Source organism: Cynocephalus volans, chromosome 4, assembly GCF_027409185.1.
Source record: "Cynocephalus volans isolate mCynVol1 chromosome 4, mCynVol1.pri, whole genome shotgun sequence".
NCBI classification, from domain to species: Eukaryota; Metazoa; Chordata; class Mammalia; order Dermoptera; family Cynocephalidae; genus Cynocephalus; species Cynocephalus volans.
In genome coordinates this window covers 71,970,016-71,984,572 of record NC_084463.1, presented here as the reverse complement: position 1 = coordinate 71,984,572, position 14,557 = coordinate 71,970,016, and the positions used below count along the sequence as shown (strand labels likewise).

Genomic DNA, 14,557 nt, shown 5'->3' with positions numbered 1-14,557 from the left:
AAACATGCAGTAACTCTCTTATATAGCCCTTTCTTTTAGAAATAAGGGAATGCTGAACTCAAGGGAAAATGTGGGAGGGGGCCAGCTGTAGGAATTTGTGAGATATTCTATGATTATTTTCTATCAGTTGACACATGCTCAATATATCACCTCATCAGAATCAAATTCAATGGACAGTCTCAATCTTCTGCATCAGATATTTGCTAATGAGCTTTGCTAAGCATTTAGCTTTGAGAATATAAAGATAAAATCTAATCTTAAGAGTTTAGAACTCAACAAATATATGGTACAGCAAAGAGGATGAAACTTACTACTCCATAGGCTCTGGTGATGCCCATGTATCTTAAACACAGGGAGGAAATTTCTGTATTTCTTGTGTCTGAAATCAGTGTGTTCAAAACTCGATTTTGTAATCTATAGGGAATGGTTAAATGCATTAGCCAGTGTTTGGGAGTCTAGGTAGAACACTTCTTTCCTACTCCTGCTAGTTCCTTAATTATTGGAGGATCACCTCTGGTGTAACATACCCCCATCTATTCAGGCTCCTACCCTTCTCTTTGGGAGGTGGAATAACTCATTCGATTGGTGAGTTCAGAGCATGCTTAGGGATGAGGGATGCAGTTTATCGGGCCTCTCAAACTCCAAAGGTCCAGACAAAATAGAATGCTAAAGATTGGTTTAATAAATGTTTTCAGTATTTAGTTATAAGACACGTCTTACTTTTTCAAATCTACAAAGCATGAAATAGGCTTAAAACACAGTCAGAGATTTTGTTTATACATAATAACTTCCTATTAAAAGAATCAGGCAGCTCAGAATGGCTGTTGAATCTTTACCCGGTAGCACTGGCAACTTGATGGTAAAGATTGGTTCTGTTCTACCCTGAGGCAGAGTTCAATGAAAAGTCCTCTTGAGGTTTATTTTAAGTCTATGAATTTATTAATAACTATAAATTTTTTTCAGCAGATTAATGATACTAAAAATAAGCAAACTTAAACTCTTATGATACAATATCTCCACTCCTCCTGAATGTACTTTTTCCTTGTTAATACCAAAATCAAATGATGAGTTAAATGGTCCTTTACACTGAAACCAAGTATTGGTTCTTGTTATTCGGGTAATGTTCTTTGCCTTAATGTCATATTCGAATTGCTTTGATCCACGGGAGAAATAGAAGAATCCTAGAGACAGAGAATCATGATTAATTATCTTGCATAACTACATAATGGTTTCATACTTTTTAATTTTATGAATATAGAATAAAATAAATTAACATTATGGAGAGCAAAGAGACTTGCAGAATTACGTAGATAGGTTTTACTTTTTTACTGTCATGTAGGAAATCTTGTTATTTTTATTTTCCTGAGGATGAAGGCAAGGCATGAAGTATGAGTTTCAAGAGACTTATTACCTTTCTAGCAGACTGTGGTCTATACCAGAGGTTCTCAAACTGGGTTTCAACAAAGTGTCTCCGTGAGGGGGAGACGAAAGCCCCTGTGGGTATTGCTTTGGGCCATACATCCTCATGCTCTTAGAGCTGTTCTACTTTTATCTGTTTTAGGTTTTGAGGATATTTGTTAGATTTTATTGTGATATTAGATTGTGTCACTCAACATTTTTAGACTCCTGATTATTTCATGGTCTAGATGGTTGTCTTTGAAAATACAGTAGCTGGACTGTGTGCATTAAATTGCCTGACATTCTTTTTAAACTACAGATTCCTGAGTCTCACCCACAATCCTACTGCCTCAGATACTTTGAAATTTGTAGTTTTCACACATGACCCCCACGCTATGTATATTAAACTACATACTTTAGAGTTTCAGAATCATTGTTTGGTTAATGTGCTTCATCATTTTTCACACTTTGGGAGGTGTCTGTTAGGGGATCTCTTGGTTCAGTAATGAGTAAAACTAATTTTGGTTCTTTTTACATAGATTTAAAATAATATAACAGAGAGTATAATTCAGGACTTACTGATTCAGTTTGTGATAATGCCTGCAGTGTTAATGTTTATTATTTTATGTGAAGAGTAGTAGAATTACATTAAAATCAAAACTTTGAAGTTTTTGTGACTTCTTTCAGTCAATGCAATCTCCCAAGTATCATAATAGTTTAGGCTTCGACATTCACCTTTATACTGGAAAGCAGCATCAACACGGAGACCAATTCCTGGAAAGTGTTTTACCACCCTCTGTGGGTAACTTTTGTCCATGGTTTGGGTAATCTCATCATACCTGCATGGGTTTAAAAGGTTTTCAGTGGATGTTTGTTTGAGGGAGCTTAATTCTTCTACTGCCCAACTTAGAGTCAAGCAGAGATGTGGGGGATAAGTAGGCCTAGTAGAGAACAAATTGGATCAATAATAAAAGATATCAACACCTGTAACCAGCACAGTGACGACCACCGAACCACCGCAGGAAGCACCCTGGGCTCTCCTGAGCCAGGGCAGTGGGGGGCCTTGGGCCTTGGCCATGCCCCTCCCCCCATACCTGCAACCAGCCCAGCAATGACCACTGAGCTGCTACAAGAAGCTCCCTGTGTTCCCGAGCTGGGATGGTGGGGGGCAAGGGTTTCAGCCACACCCCTTGACATCTGCATCCAGCCCAGCAATGACTAAGCTACCACTGGAAGCCCCCTGGTCTCCCCTGCAGGGATGAGGGGGATGCCACAGGCCTCATCCCCATCCTTCCTCCTTCCTCCTCTCCCACCCTATTTGCTTCCTCCTTTCCCACTCCTCTTCCTCCCCAACTGCTCCACAATAACATCATAGAATGTAAAAAATAAATAAATAAACTTAAAATAAAAAAAATAAAAAATATGGTAAAGATTATGTTTGGTTGAATCATTTTTAGCATCTTGAAAACAAATGGTAAGGGGAAAAGGTCACATCATTTGTTAGATTGATGCTATTCTGAGGAATTGTTAAATCGAACTGAGGGCTCAACTTAAAGCTTTCATGAATTTTGACTGGATATGTTTGTGTTGTTGGCAATTAGTAGGCATCACCAGCTTTATTATTTTATCTTATCTTTATGTTTTAAGTTGGAGAAAGATCACTGGACTAATTGAAACATCTTTGGTTTGGTCCATGTCATCCACCAGTAATTGCCTTTGACATAATTCACTTTAAGAAGACTATAGATTCATCTTATTTTTGTCTGTGTCAAAGTTATGCTAGTGTGGATATTTTTCGCCATAATAAAATGAAGGGTCAATTGTCTTAATCTTACCTCCAGCACCAAATGCCCACAAAAAAGTAGGTTTTTCTTGTGTTTTGGTCACAGACAGCTGCATCAATTTTCTTTACGGATCTTGGAAAGCCAAGTATATGAATGGATTTGGGATAATCTGGCAGAACAGCATATCCTCTGATCATCCAGAAATTTTCATCTAGGAAGAGAGAAAATTATTATCTTCTGATCTGTTTCCTAGAGGGAGAGATAGATGTCTTAAAAAGCTCGAAAATAATTATATGACTGGAAACCTCAGCTTCGGTGCTTAGAGATTTAGTAATCTTATGTCTTCATTTATTCCTATCACTTTCTTTAGCTGCTTATATAAATAATATTACACAAATAATATATAACTGTAGTCAATAATGTGCATACCCTTGTCAGTTGGTTTCAGTGTATTGATTGCTTTTAATTGGCTAACTCTGTCAAAACTATCAAGTATGTTTGGACATGTTCTAAATCTCAGCCCCCATATAAAAAGTATGGCTGCTGGGTTAAATATAAGATACCAGTTAAATTTGAATTTTAAATAAACAATGACAAATTTTTGATAGAAGCATATCCAAAATATTGCAAGGAGAATACATATGCTAAAAATTATTTGTTGTGTATCTAAAACTCAATTGCATCCTGTATTCTTATTTGCCAAATATGGCAACCCTAGTAAGAAGGGAATATAAAAAAGAGAGATTACTTTTATTTGGCAGAAAAAAAAAAGACTTTTTTACTTTTAATCATAAAAACTTCTTTTAGTCCCTGTGCAATTGGGATTGTGTTTATCTTCACAGCCACAGAGAATCCCTGGATAGTTATTCTTTATGACAGGAACCTAAGATCAGGGCAGAAGCTCTGTCCATATGGTTCATGCATGAAGATTATATTCTTTAACTAAAATACCCACTGGCCAGTTCAGGCATCCAGAAGGAGAAGAGGAATCATGATGGGCAAGGTTACCTTTAAAAACCAGGATCTTATCTTTGGGGTTCTCATAGGCAGCTTGAAGGTCAGCTGGCAGCAATGGCCAGAATGAAGCAATTAATTCAAATTCAACGTTGGCGATATCATAATAGGTCCTCCACAGGTGCCTGTGTTGAATAAAAACCACTTTTACACACGCACCCTATATATCTATGTCAATGAAAACGTTGCAGTCTTATTAGGCTTGCCTTTTATCTAATTGGTTGGTATTTTACTCAAATAGTTTAGAGAATGAGAACATTTTCTCCCAGCAAATTTAGGTGGTTGTGAGTTACTATACCACCAAGGTCAGGACATGCCTTTGTGCCCACTCTCTTGGGTACTTAGAGTGGTAACTATTCATGGAAATCTTATACGTAGTTCTGAGTGCTCAGTGGTTTCATTTTTGCCTAACATTCTAAACCACCTCCAAGCACCTGAGAAGACCTTTTTGATGTTGCTGTTTGCTGGAATAAAAAAATGTTATCATTGGCATGCCAAAGTATTTCCTCAGAATTTCTCTTCTGGTTCTAATTTTTTGAGTTTATGCATAAGACTTGAAAAGTCTTTACATCTCATTTCCCACCCCTTACAGGCAATCCTTTTTGATATCCATGACAGGTGGTCTTTCAGCCTCTGTTGGTCAGAGCGCGGTAGTGATAATGTGGAATTATGGAGCTATATTGTTGGGGATGGAAGTTGTCTGACTTTTTCTTTCCTTTTGCCCCTATATCCTTGTCAGATAATGTATGTCCTGATACTTTGCTCTGAAAATATAGTCATAATATACATAACTGGCACACCATGATGCAATTTAAAGTCCAGTAAGTCATGCGTAGTGAGAGAAGAGATTTCCTACTACAGGTAATACTTTGTTGATGCGAAATTAAGACATGGTCAGTGGTGTGCTGATACCTGATTTTTTAGCACTTTCTGATTTCCAGGATATGAACATTTCAACCATGGCCAGTGTCAGGCTACCAATGGGACATGAACTGGTTTGCAAATTTCCTGAAAATTTAAAGATAGGCCTCTGAAATAAGGTTTAAGTTGGTTCCAGCACACGACTGGGACAGGTGCATTATTTTGACTATTTTACTGTCTTATACAATGGTGGTTTAAACATTGCATAAGAACATTTAAAAATTAATTTATCAAACAAGTATAAGAGATACATGCACATGGTAAAACATCCAAACAGGATAGGCAGTTATAAAATGAAAATTAAAAGACATATTCTCACCACCCCCATAACTCCCTCTTTATCCCCAAATCTCTTGAGAAGAAAAATCTTCATAGGAAGCTGAGGTGTTTAAGGGAATGGGTTTACCTGCCTTTAAAGAACATTACTTCTCTGCGGAAAGTGGTAATAGCATCAAAAGTCAAGTCAGGGTCACAGGCATGAGGTACAGTAGATTCCTTTGGCTTTGCAGGTGTCTTAGGTAGACCTCCTTTGAGGAGAAAAGAAATACCACAGTGAATTAAGAAGGTATTAGGAAATATGCCTACACAAGGATCTTACCTAAGTGAGTATTTGCTTCATGATATATTTCAAGAAGTGATTTTTCTCAACTTCCTTTCTGAAAAGCTTCCTAACAGTTCACATATATTTAGACTTATAATTTTGCTCACCATAGATGGATTGGATTCCATTGATATCATCTTGAGAAAGTGGGTATTTGTTAGGATCCAGGGAGACATAATTTGGGAACATCAATGCTGTTTGATCATTGGAGTGAGAGAGCCCCAGAGAATGACCAAATTCATGAGCAGCCACAAGAAACAAGTTGAATCCTTGATAAAAACAGAAAATATGAATACATGAGTTGATCAAAAGGAGAATGGTTGCATCTGAGATTAGAAAGTAACTAAAGGGAATGAAGAATAGGCTGGCTGTACAGCTGATAGTTCTTATATGCACCATCATTTATCTGGAAAACATTTCTATACTAATAATTGGTATTAGTCACATCATGCAGAAGTATAACCCACAGTAAGCAAATAACTTGAAATTGTTGTCTCAGAAATGAATAGTATTAAAAAAATAGAAGCCACCAGTTTTTGGTTGTTGTACATATTCAGGGTCCCTCAGCTGGTAAATGGGAAGCCCTAAAAGGAACCAAGTTCTGCAAAACTACAAACCATTGCTCTTTCTACATCCCTACACTGTAGCAGTCTGTAAGTCCTGTTCCAGCTCTTCAGTGCAATGTGTGTGTGTGGCACGTACACACTCACAGTAGGCTTGGCACTGGCCTTGCTTTGAGAGACTCTCTGAAAAACCTTTGTGTGTGCTTAAACCCCTCTGACATCACCATTCAATGATGTATCCTTCCCTTGGGATAAGTGGGATTAGCAGATGACTATTGTCTGTTGCTCTTAAGCAAGTTACATGAAGACTTTCATGCCCCTTCCACAGAAGAGAGCCTACACTTTGCAATGAAAGAGGTAATCATATATATTAATGCCAAATTTCCTATTTAAAATCTCAATTTTATTGGTGATTACATTTGTCTGATGTTTCATGTTGCTAGAGAACAGGAAGACATTTGTCCTTTAATGTTGGTGCACTAAGAGTTATCCAGGTGGATGTCACCAGGGGCCCCTAATTTCTACCCCAACAGAATGTAATAAAGTGCTCAGAAGACAACCCTTTTTGGAACTGCTGCCTGGTTAACCCCCAGAACTTGGTTGAGGGCTATATTTGTCCCCTGCCTTGCTCAAGCAAGCCTTGCTGACTTGGAGCCCAGAATTCCTTGGATTTTTTAATAATCCACCCCATAAATTCCCCTTGGCAGAGGGCTTGAAGCTGTACGGGTGACATTAATTACTACTAAGTTTTGGATTTGAAGGGATGAAAAGATAGTGAAGTCTTTGACTGATCTCCGTCTCTAGATATCAAAGTAAAGCCTGGCCGAGCAAGGGGAGTTATCCTGATTTTGGCAAGTGCTAGAATATTTCCCATAACTGCCTGATTGGACATATCCATACTGCCTTTGGACCAAGACCAAAGAAATATTTGGACTTGTCTCTGCAGCAGATGCGCAACAGATGTGGCTCATTCAACTCCTTGGTTGTTTGGGTGACAATGTTATCTTAACTCTTTATCCTCTTGTCTGCTTGTGATACTAACTCACATGGCAGTGGAGCAATCAACCCCAGATTTCCCCTGCTGCCTGGAGCTCAGCCAGTACTGCCTTCTTCACCCTCCTCTCTATCACGTGGAAGAACAGTTGCATCACTTGTTACAACTGAGCAGGGAGTGGCCATGGACCATTTTGTGTCACAGGCTTTAAGTTTTGCTGAAATTTAAAAACGGACCCAAACAAACTATCTGGAGTTACTTGGTCAGGAATGAACTTGCATACTACCCATGAGGAGAGCTACAACTTGTGATTTCCTGGGTCCCAGGGAGCTAGACACCAGACCTGAGATGGAAAAAAAAAAAAAAAAGAATGAGGAGAACCTGAGAGTCAACTGAGCCTGCTGCATTGATGCACACATTGTTACTGTAGCAAAGTTTTATTTATTTATTTTTGTTTGAAAGGTAATAGTTTAGTGCCAGGCAGGCCCATTAAGAGAAATAAAATCAACGTACTTAGTTTGAAGGAGTAGGTCAAATATAAGAATTAGGGCTTCGTTCTTTCGCAGATGGACAAGAGTTAGAAGAGGAATTTCATGCATTTAAATAGACCCTTGATGGGTCATGAACCCACACACTATTCTGTAATTGCTAACTCAAAATTACCACCTCCTTAGAATCTTCTTTTGATCCTCAAGCCATTGATGACTTTTACCCTCAGTACAACATGTAACATATTCTGTATTGTATGGTGGGTATGTGGGTCTAGGTCTTTATCACACAGGATCATGACCCTCTGAAAGCTGGAAGTTTTCTAGATAACTTTGTGGTCCATACAACACCTTGCATAGTTCTGGGCACACACTGAACCCTCAGGTATTGTGGATGTATGAATGAATGTATAAATAAAAAAAGAATGCTTTTATCAAAATAGGATTGGCAACTTTATGAGGGTGTTGTGTGGATAAGGCTCTGAACCTCACAAGCACAATGGTCTGAGGAGATATCGAACACTTCTATCAATGTCATCTTGGAATATGGAAAATTGTAAGGAAATTGGGAAGTGTGGAGGTAAAAAAAGCAACTAGCTGAAAAGCTATTCTTTTTCAGGGTTTCTTTAGCATAGTAAAATTTTGTTAAAGGAAATTTGACTCACCTGCTGCTGTATCCTTGGTCCAGTTTTCATCCTCATCAAAGTGTGTGTCACCACCCAGACCGAGACCAGGAGGAAAGGCATGGCCAAGGACTCCCAAGGGGCCATCGAAGTAACGAGGACACCGACCATGGACTGAGATACAATTTATGGGAGAAAAAGATCAGCCTCCTCAAACCTCCTCAGATGAAACTAGCCACACTCTTCTCTCTATTGAAAACCTTACCTCGGGTCCTGAAGGCAATCATGATGTCTGCAATCCCCTTGGAAATCTTGGTGAATATTAGTGGAGTAACCTTGCTCCATACGTCTAAACCTTTTTGGATAGCCTCATCTACATCGGCTTGTGCCATATCCGGAGTGTAGTTCATTATTCTTAACAATTAACAAAAGTATATCAATTGCTGATAGTACATGCATGTGTGTACACTCATACTATAAAGATCATATCTAGCTCATCAATCGTGTGCGGTAGTAACTTTTGGTATGGTATTATTTACATTTGCATAGCACTTTATTTAAATGAAATACTTTTACATATGCTACATAATTCGATTCTTTTACCTTCTCTATGAATCAGGTAGTACTATAACACTTTAACAAAGGAAGCTCAAAGAGGTTAAATGACTTCCTGAAGATCACACCCTAATTGGACAGCATTAATCTGGTGCATGTGTTTGCTTGTATATGAATGTCATATAAATATATATATATATATATATATATATTTTTTTTATTTTATTTTTGTTTTTTATTTTTTAAATTTTATTTTGTCGATATACATTGTAGCTGATTAATGCTCCCCATCACCAAAACCTCCCTCCCTTCTCCCTCCCCCCCTCCCCCCCAACCATGTCCTTTCTGTTTGTTTGTTGTATCAACTTCAAATAATTGTGGTTGTTATATCTTCTTCCCCCCCCCCCCCCGGTTTGTGTGTGTATGTGTGTATGTGTGTGTGTGAATTTATATATTAATTTTTAGCTCCCACCAATAAATATATTTTTTAAAAAATTGAGATATATTTTCTTAAATGGCCTGTGGAAATCAGTTTTGTACATGTATTATATATTAAGTCTTACTCAAGAGCCACAAAGAGTTTAGAAAACATTTTTCTCTTGTTCATATTCCCTATCTTGCTAAACCCATTTTTATCTCAAGTCCTACGACTCAATAAGATGAACAAAGTACCAGCAGAAAGGCTCAGGACTGGTGGTCAAGGTGGCTGCTTCTATTTCAGATCAGGCCTGTACTTCCTCCTCTTTCTGCCAATGAGCCAGCCCCTGTTTCTTGAGATGACTGGGGGCAAACCCACGCTTCACTCTGAGGCCCATCTGAGATTTAACAACTCGAGCACACACATCTCTAACACGAACTGGTTGTGTGCCAGGGTCTTTCCATTTTCTCTTGAGCACATTTCATCTGTGCCTTCAAGCATCTGAAGTCAGATGGCTTCCTGTCCTGAGCTTATAGGGGAGTGGCAGAGGCTAGAGATAAAAGCATATTATCTGGAGCCATTCTCTTGGTAAGAGTTGTGTATGTAGCCTTGGCTATAAAAAATAACCTCTTGTTTTAGTTTCTCTTTGTTTAAGGGGACGGTAACAGTAGTGCCTATGTCACAGGTTTGTTGGGAAGATGGAATAAATGAAATCTGTGACGGGCCGTGCACGTAGGAAGTTCTCAGTAAAATAAAGGATTGTTATTGTTGTTCCCTGGAGATTATATTCATATTCCTTTGGACTAGGTGGAAATACATTGACAGAAGCATTACCTGTAGGTGAGGTTATACTTTCTCCACCCAGGGAGAGTGTAGCCGTATTGACCCACGTCAGGCACCCCACACCGAGGTGTCTTCATGATCTCAAGAGTGTTCGAGTCCAGTTTTCCAGTCACTGTCAATCCAAAAAATGCTTGCATTTCCCGAATTTTGCCGTCTGTGAGACTCCTGTTCTTACTTTGAACAAGATGTCTCCCTTCTATTTCAAGAGAGTAGAACTGGTTGATATATGCCTGATCAAAAAGACAAAAAAAGGCACAGACTACAGGACAGCAAATCTCCATCTCAGGATAAAACAAAATTGCCTGAAATTCTTTTTGACTGTAGAGAGGAAAAAAGGAAATAAGTAATGAGGGAAGAAAGGAGAGAGGGAGGAAAGAAGAGAGGGAGGAAAGAAAAAGGAAGGACACAAAGAGAAAAGAAATGAGTCACTCTCATCTTTCAATTTCCAAGAGTTGGGTGATCTACGAGTGACCAGAATTAGTTAAACACACAGCCCACAAAACTCCAAACCTCCACAGAAGACAATGAAGCTTCTTCCACCTGTTAAATGACATATCTTACATATTTTTGCTGTTCCTTTCATTTTGGTGTTTCCTTGAAACAAATTCTACGGGAGATAGGTGATCATCCATTTAGCAAATTTATTTGATTTAACCAAATATGACAGATTAACTGGACTGATTTATAGAAGAAATCTCCAAAGCAGTGTATTTTCCATACATATAGGAATAACAGGCTCCAAATTGCAGATTGGGTCCTCCTGGTTGTCTTGATACTTTTATAGAGATCTCCATTCCTTTCAGGGCTGTCCACTTTCTCCTCTCACTAACCAAGCCTTCACTTGTGACCATTAGTCAAAGTTGTAGCAAATCCTGTCTTTTCCCCCACCCTGCCCCTGCCCTCCACCTCTCACACAGTTCCTTCATGTCCTTAGAGCTAGACAAACGAAAAGCAGCTCCTTCTCACAGAAAGTCACAGAGAAGTTTTTTTTTTTAAAGCAGGAATTTACTGTCTTTTTAGGTTCTGAGAGAATCAGTAAAATGAACTTTTTATTGATAGTCATTAATAACATTTATTGAGACAGTACCTGGGCCAGTTGCACGTTTTCTTCATTTTCCATGTTTTGGTTGACAGGAAATGCAGAAGAAAAAGTTATAAAAAGCAAAAACAGAAGCAGAAGACTCTTCATTCCTCTCTCTCTTCAGTTGTAGTCTGGTTCTGTTAGCATAGAATTTGGAAACTAATAGAGAGACGTGGCATGAATTGGTTTGTATCATCATTTAATTAATAACAGAAAAGGACATTTGCCACGAAGCGTGTCATGATTCACTTTTTTTCCTCTTAGATTGACTTGATTTCACAATCATGGTTTGCAATTGTTTAGTTACACACTCATTGTTCACTATGAAATGAATGCACTACGAAGTGAGCCTCCAATTACTTTTCTCCTTGTGAAGTGGGAGGCTTTTCTATCCATGAATTCTTGAGAGTTTTTTTTTAAATTAATTTTTTTATTGGAACATAGTTGATTGTACATATTTGTGGGATACAGCTTTGAATATCAATACCTGATTGTACATATTTGTGGGATACAGCATTGAATATCAATACCTGTGTGCTGTACGTGATGTTCAAATCAGGATAATTAGTACATTCAACACTATACAATATAATTGATTTTCATGTCCCTTTACCAGTTTCTCCCTTATCCCCCTCCACCTCTCCCTTTCCCACCTCTGGTAATCTCAGTTCTGTTCTCTTCTTTTGAAAGTTCAATGTATTAATGTGATTGTTGTATCTTTCTTTCTTTTTTTATTTGTTTATTTATTTATTTTTTTAGCTCCCACATATAAGTGAAGACACACGGTATTTCTCTTTCTGTGCTTGGGTTATTTCACTTAACATAATTTTCTCTCAGTTCATTCATGTTGCTGTGAATGGCAGAATTTCAATCTTTTTTATGACAGAGTAGTATTTCATTCCACACACACACCACATTTTCCTTATCCAGTTGTCTGATGATGGACATTGAGGTTGGTTTCATATTTTGGCTATTGTAAACAGAGCTACAATAAACAGGGAGTGCAGATATCCCTTCGAAATGATGATTTTCATTCCTTTGGGTATATATCTAGAAGTGGGATTGCTGGGTCATATGGAAGTTCTACCTGTAGTTGTTGCAGGGAACTGCATACTGTTTTCCATAATGGCTGCACCAATTTACAGTCCCACCAACAGTGTAGGAGGGTTCCTCTTTCTCTCTATCCTCACCAGCATTTGTTATTCTCCATCTTTTTGATTATAGCCAGTCTAATTTGAGTGAGATGATATCTCAATATGGTTTTGATTTTCATTTCCCCGATGCTGAGTGATGTTAACATTTTTTTATTGTGCCCATTGGCCATTTGTGTATCTTCCTTTGAGAAGTGCCTATCAGCTCCTTTGCCCAATTTTTAATTGGCTTACTTGTTTTTTTCACTGTTAAGTTGTTGGAGTTTCTTGTATATTCTGGATATTAATCCTTGTCAGATGCATAGTTTGCAAATATTTTCTCCCACTCTGTAGGTTGTCTTTTTGCTCTGTTGTTTCTTTTGTTGTGCAGAAGCTTTTTAGTTTGATATAATCCCATCTGTTTAGTATTCTTTTGTTGCCTATGCTTCTAGGGTCTTATTCATAAAGTCTTTGCTCAGTCCTACTTCCAGAAGTGCTTCCCCTATGTTTTCTTTTGAGAGTTTTATAGTCTTTAATCCATTTTGAGTTGATTTTGGTATATGGCAAGAAGTACAGCTCTAGTTTTGTTCTTCTACATATGGATGTCCAGTTTTTCCATCATTACTTGTTGAGAGGCAGTCTTTTCCCCAATGTATATTCTCAATGTCTTTGTTGAAGATTAGTTGGCTGTTAGTATATGAGTTGGTTTCTGGATTCTCTATTCTGTTCCTTTTGTCCAAGTGTCTGTTTTCATGCCTGTACCATGCTGTTTTGGTTACTAATATAATTTAAAGTCACATAGTGTTATGCCTCTGGCTTTTTTATTTTTTGGTCAGGATTGCTTTGGCTATTTGGGGTCTTTTGTTCTTCTATATGAGTGTTAGGATTGTTTTTTCTATTTCTCTGAAGAATGTTATTGGTATTTTGATAGGGATGGTGTTGAGTCTGTAGATTGCTTTGGATAGTCTGGACATTTTCACAATGTTAATTCTTCCAATCCAAGAGCATGGATGTCTTCCCATCTTTTTGTGTCCTCTAATTTCTTTTTCTTTTTTTTTTTTTTTTGTCTTTTTGTGACCGGCCGTACCGCGCTCAGCGAGTGAGCGCACCGGCCATTCTTATATAGGATCCGAACCTGCGGCGGGAGCACTGCTGCGCTCCCAGTGCCACATTCTCCCGAGTGTGCCACGGGGTCGGCCCTGTCCTCTAATTTCTTTCAACAGTTATTTGTAGTTCTCATTGTAGCAATCATTCACATCCTTGGTTAACTTTATTCCTAGGTATTTAATTTTTTTGGTGACTATTGTAAATGGGCTAGTTTTCTTGATTTCTTTTTTGTGCTAGATTGTTGTTAATCAATTAGCAGAAAAAAAAATTTTAGAGAGTTTATGAAAGAATTTTCTTTTGAAGGAAGACTCAAAATATCTTGGTAGTCTGATATCATGAAAAGACAATTGAATCAGGAATCAGATAATCCTAATTAACTGAGGTAAACATCCAGTGTTTGTACCTACTATTTGTGTCACTATGAATGCAATCTTGTTGGAGAATTCAGATGTATGCAGAGACTCATGTAAGACAAAGTGGAGGCAGGTGGACAATGCATAGTGCAGATCGTAAAGACCAACAAGAGCCAAAAGGCAGACAGATCACTGCTGATGAATATGGCCTGGAGGCTTCATTCAGGTAACCCAGCTTGCACCAGGGCTTGCACTGGGGTTTGCACTGGGTTTTGAAGAATGGGTAGGATTTGTATCTCTCAGAGGAAGGGAGAAGGCATAGGAGTGGAGGGAGGCCACAGGGAGCAGATACAGTAGAAACCAACAGTAGAGAATCTGGCTTGACTGGAGCAAATGTATGTGTAGACAGCCATGGGAGATAGGATGGTGGATCTCAGGGAGAAGAACTAGGAAGATGAAGAACTGATAGAGGGCACAGATTATGGAGCCCTTTGAAGGCCAAAATTAACATTAGAAGTGAAGGTATAGTTAGTGAGAGTCCTTTGGATTAATTTCAATATATTCTTTTCTTCTTTACTTGGGCCACTTTCAAATGAAACAGCACTCTTAGTTACAGCAATGTCCTTGCCTTTTTTTTCTACCAACTGTTCAGATTTCCTTTTTCCTTCCCAAACGTTAACTCCT

The 14,557-nt window shown here is 38.3% G+C and overlaps 1 protein-coding gene across 1 annotated transcript; it reads right to left on the bottom strand.

The window, feature by feature from the left end:
* Positions 1 to 939: 939 nt before the first annotated feature.
* Positions 940 to 11,391, bottom strand: MMP27 (matrix metallopeptidase 27). The gene is made up of 10 exons (XM_063094520.1): positions 11,290 to 11,391; positions 10,194 to 10,432; positions 8,652 to 8,800; positions 8,429 to 8,560; positions 5,826 to 5,987; positions 5,524 to 5,644; positions 4,191 to 4,321; positions 3,234 to 3,393; positions 2,134 to 2,237; positions 940 to 1,181 (listed from the first exon to the last, which is right to left on the bottom strand). The coding sequence occupies exons 1-10, from the start codon at positions 11,389 to 11,391 to the stop codon at positions 940 to 942; spliced, it is 1,542 nt and encodes a 513-aa protein (XP_062950590.1).
* Between the last annotated feature and the right edge of the window lie 3,166 nt (positions 11,392 to 14,557).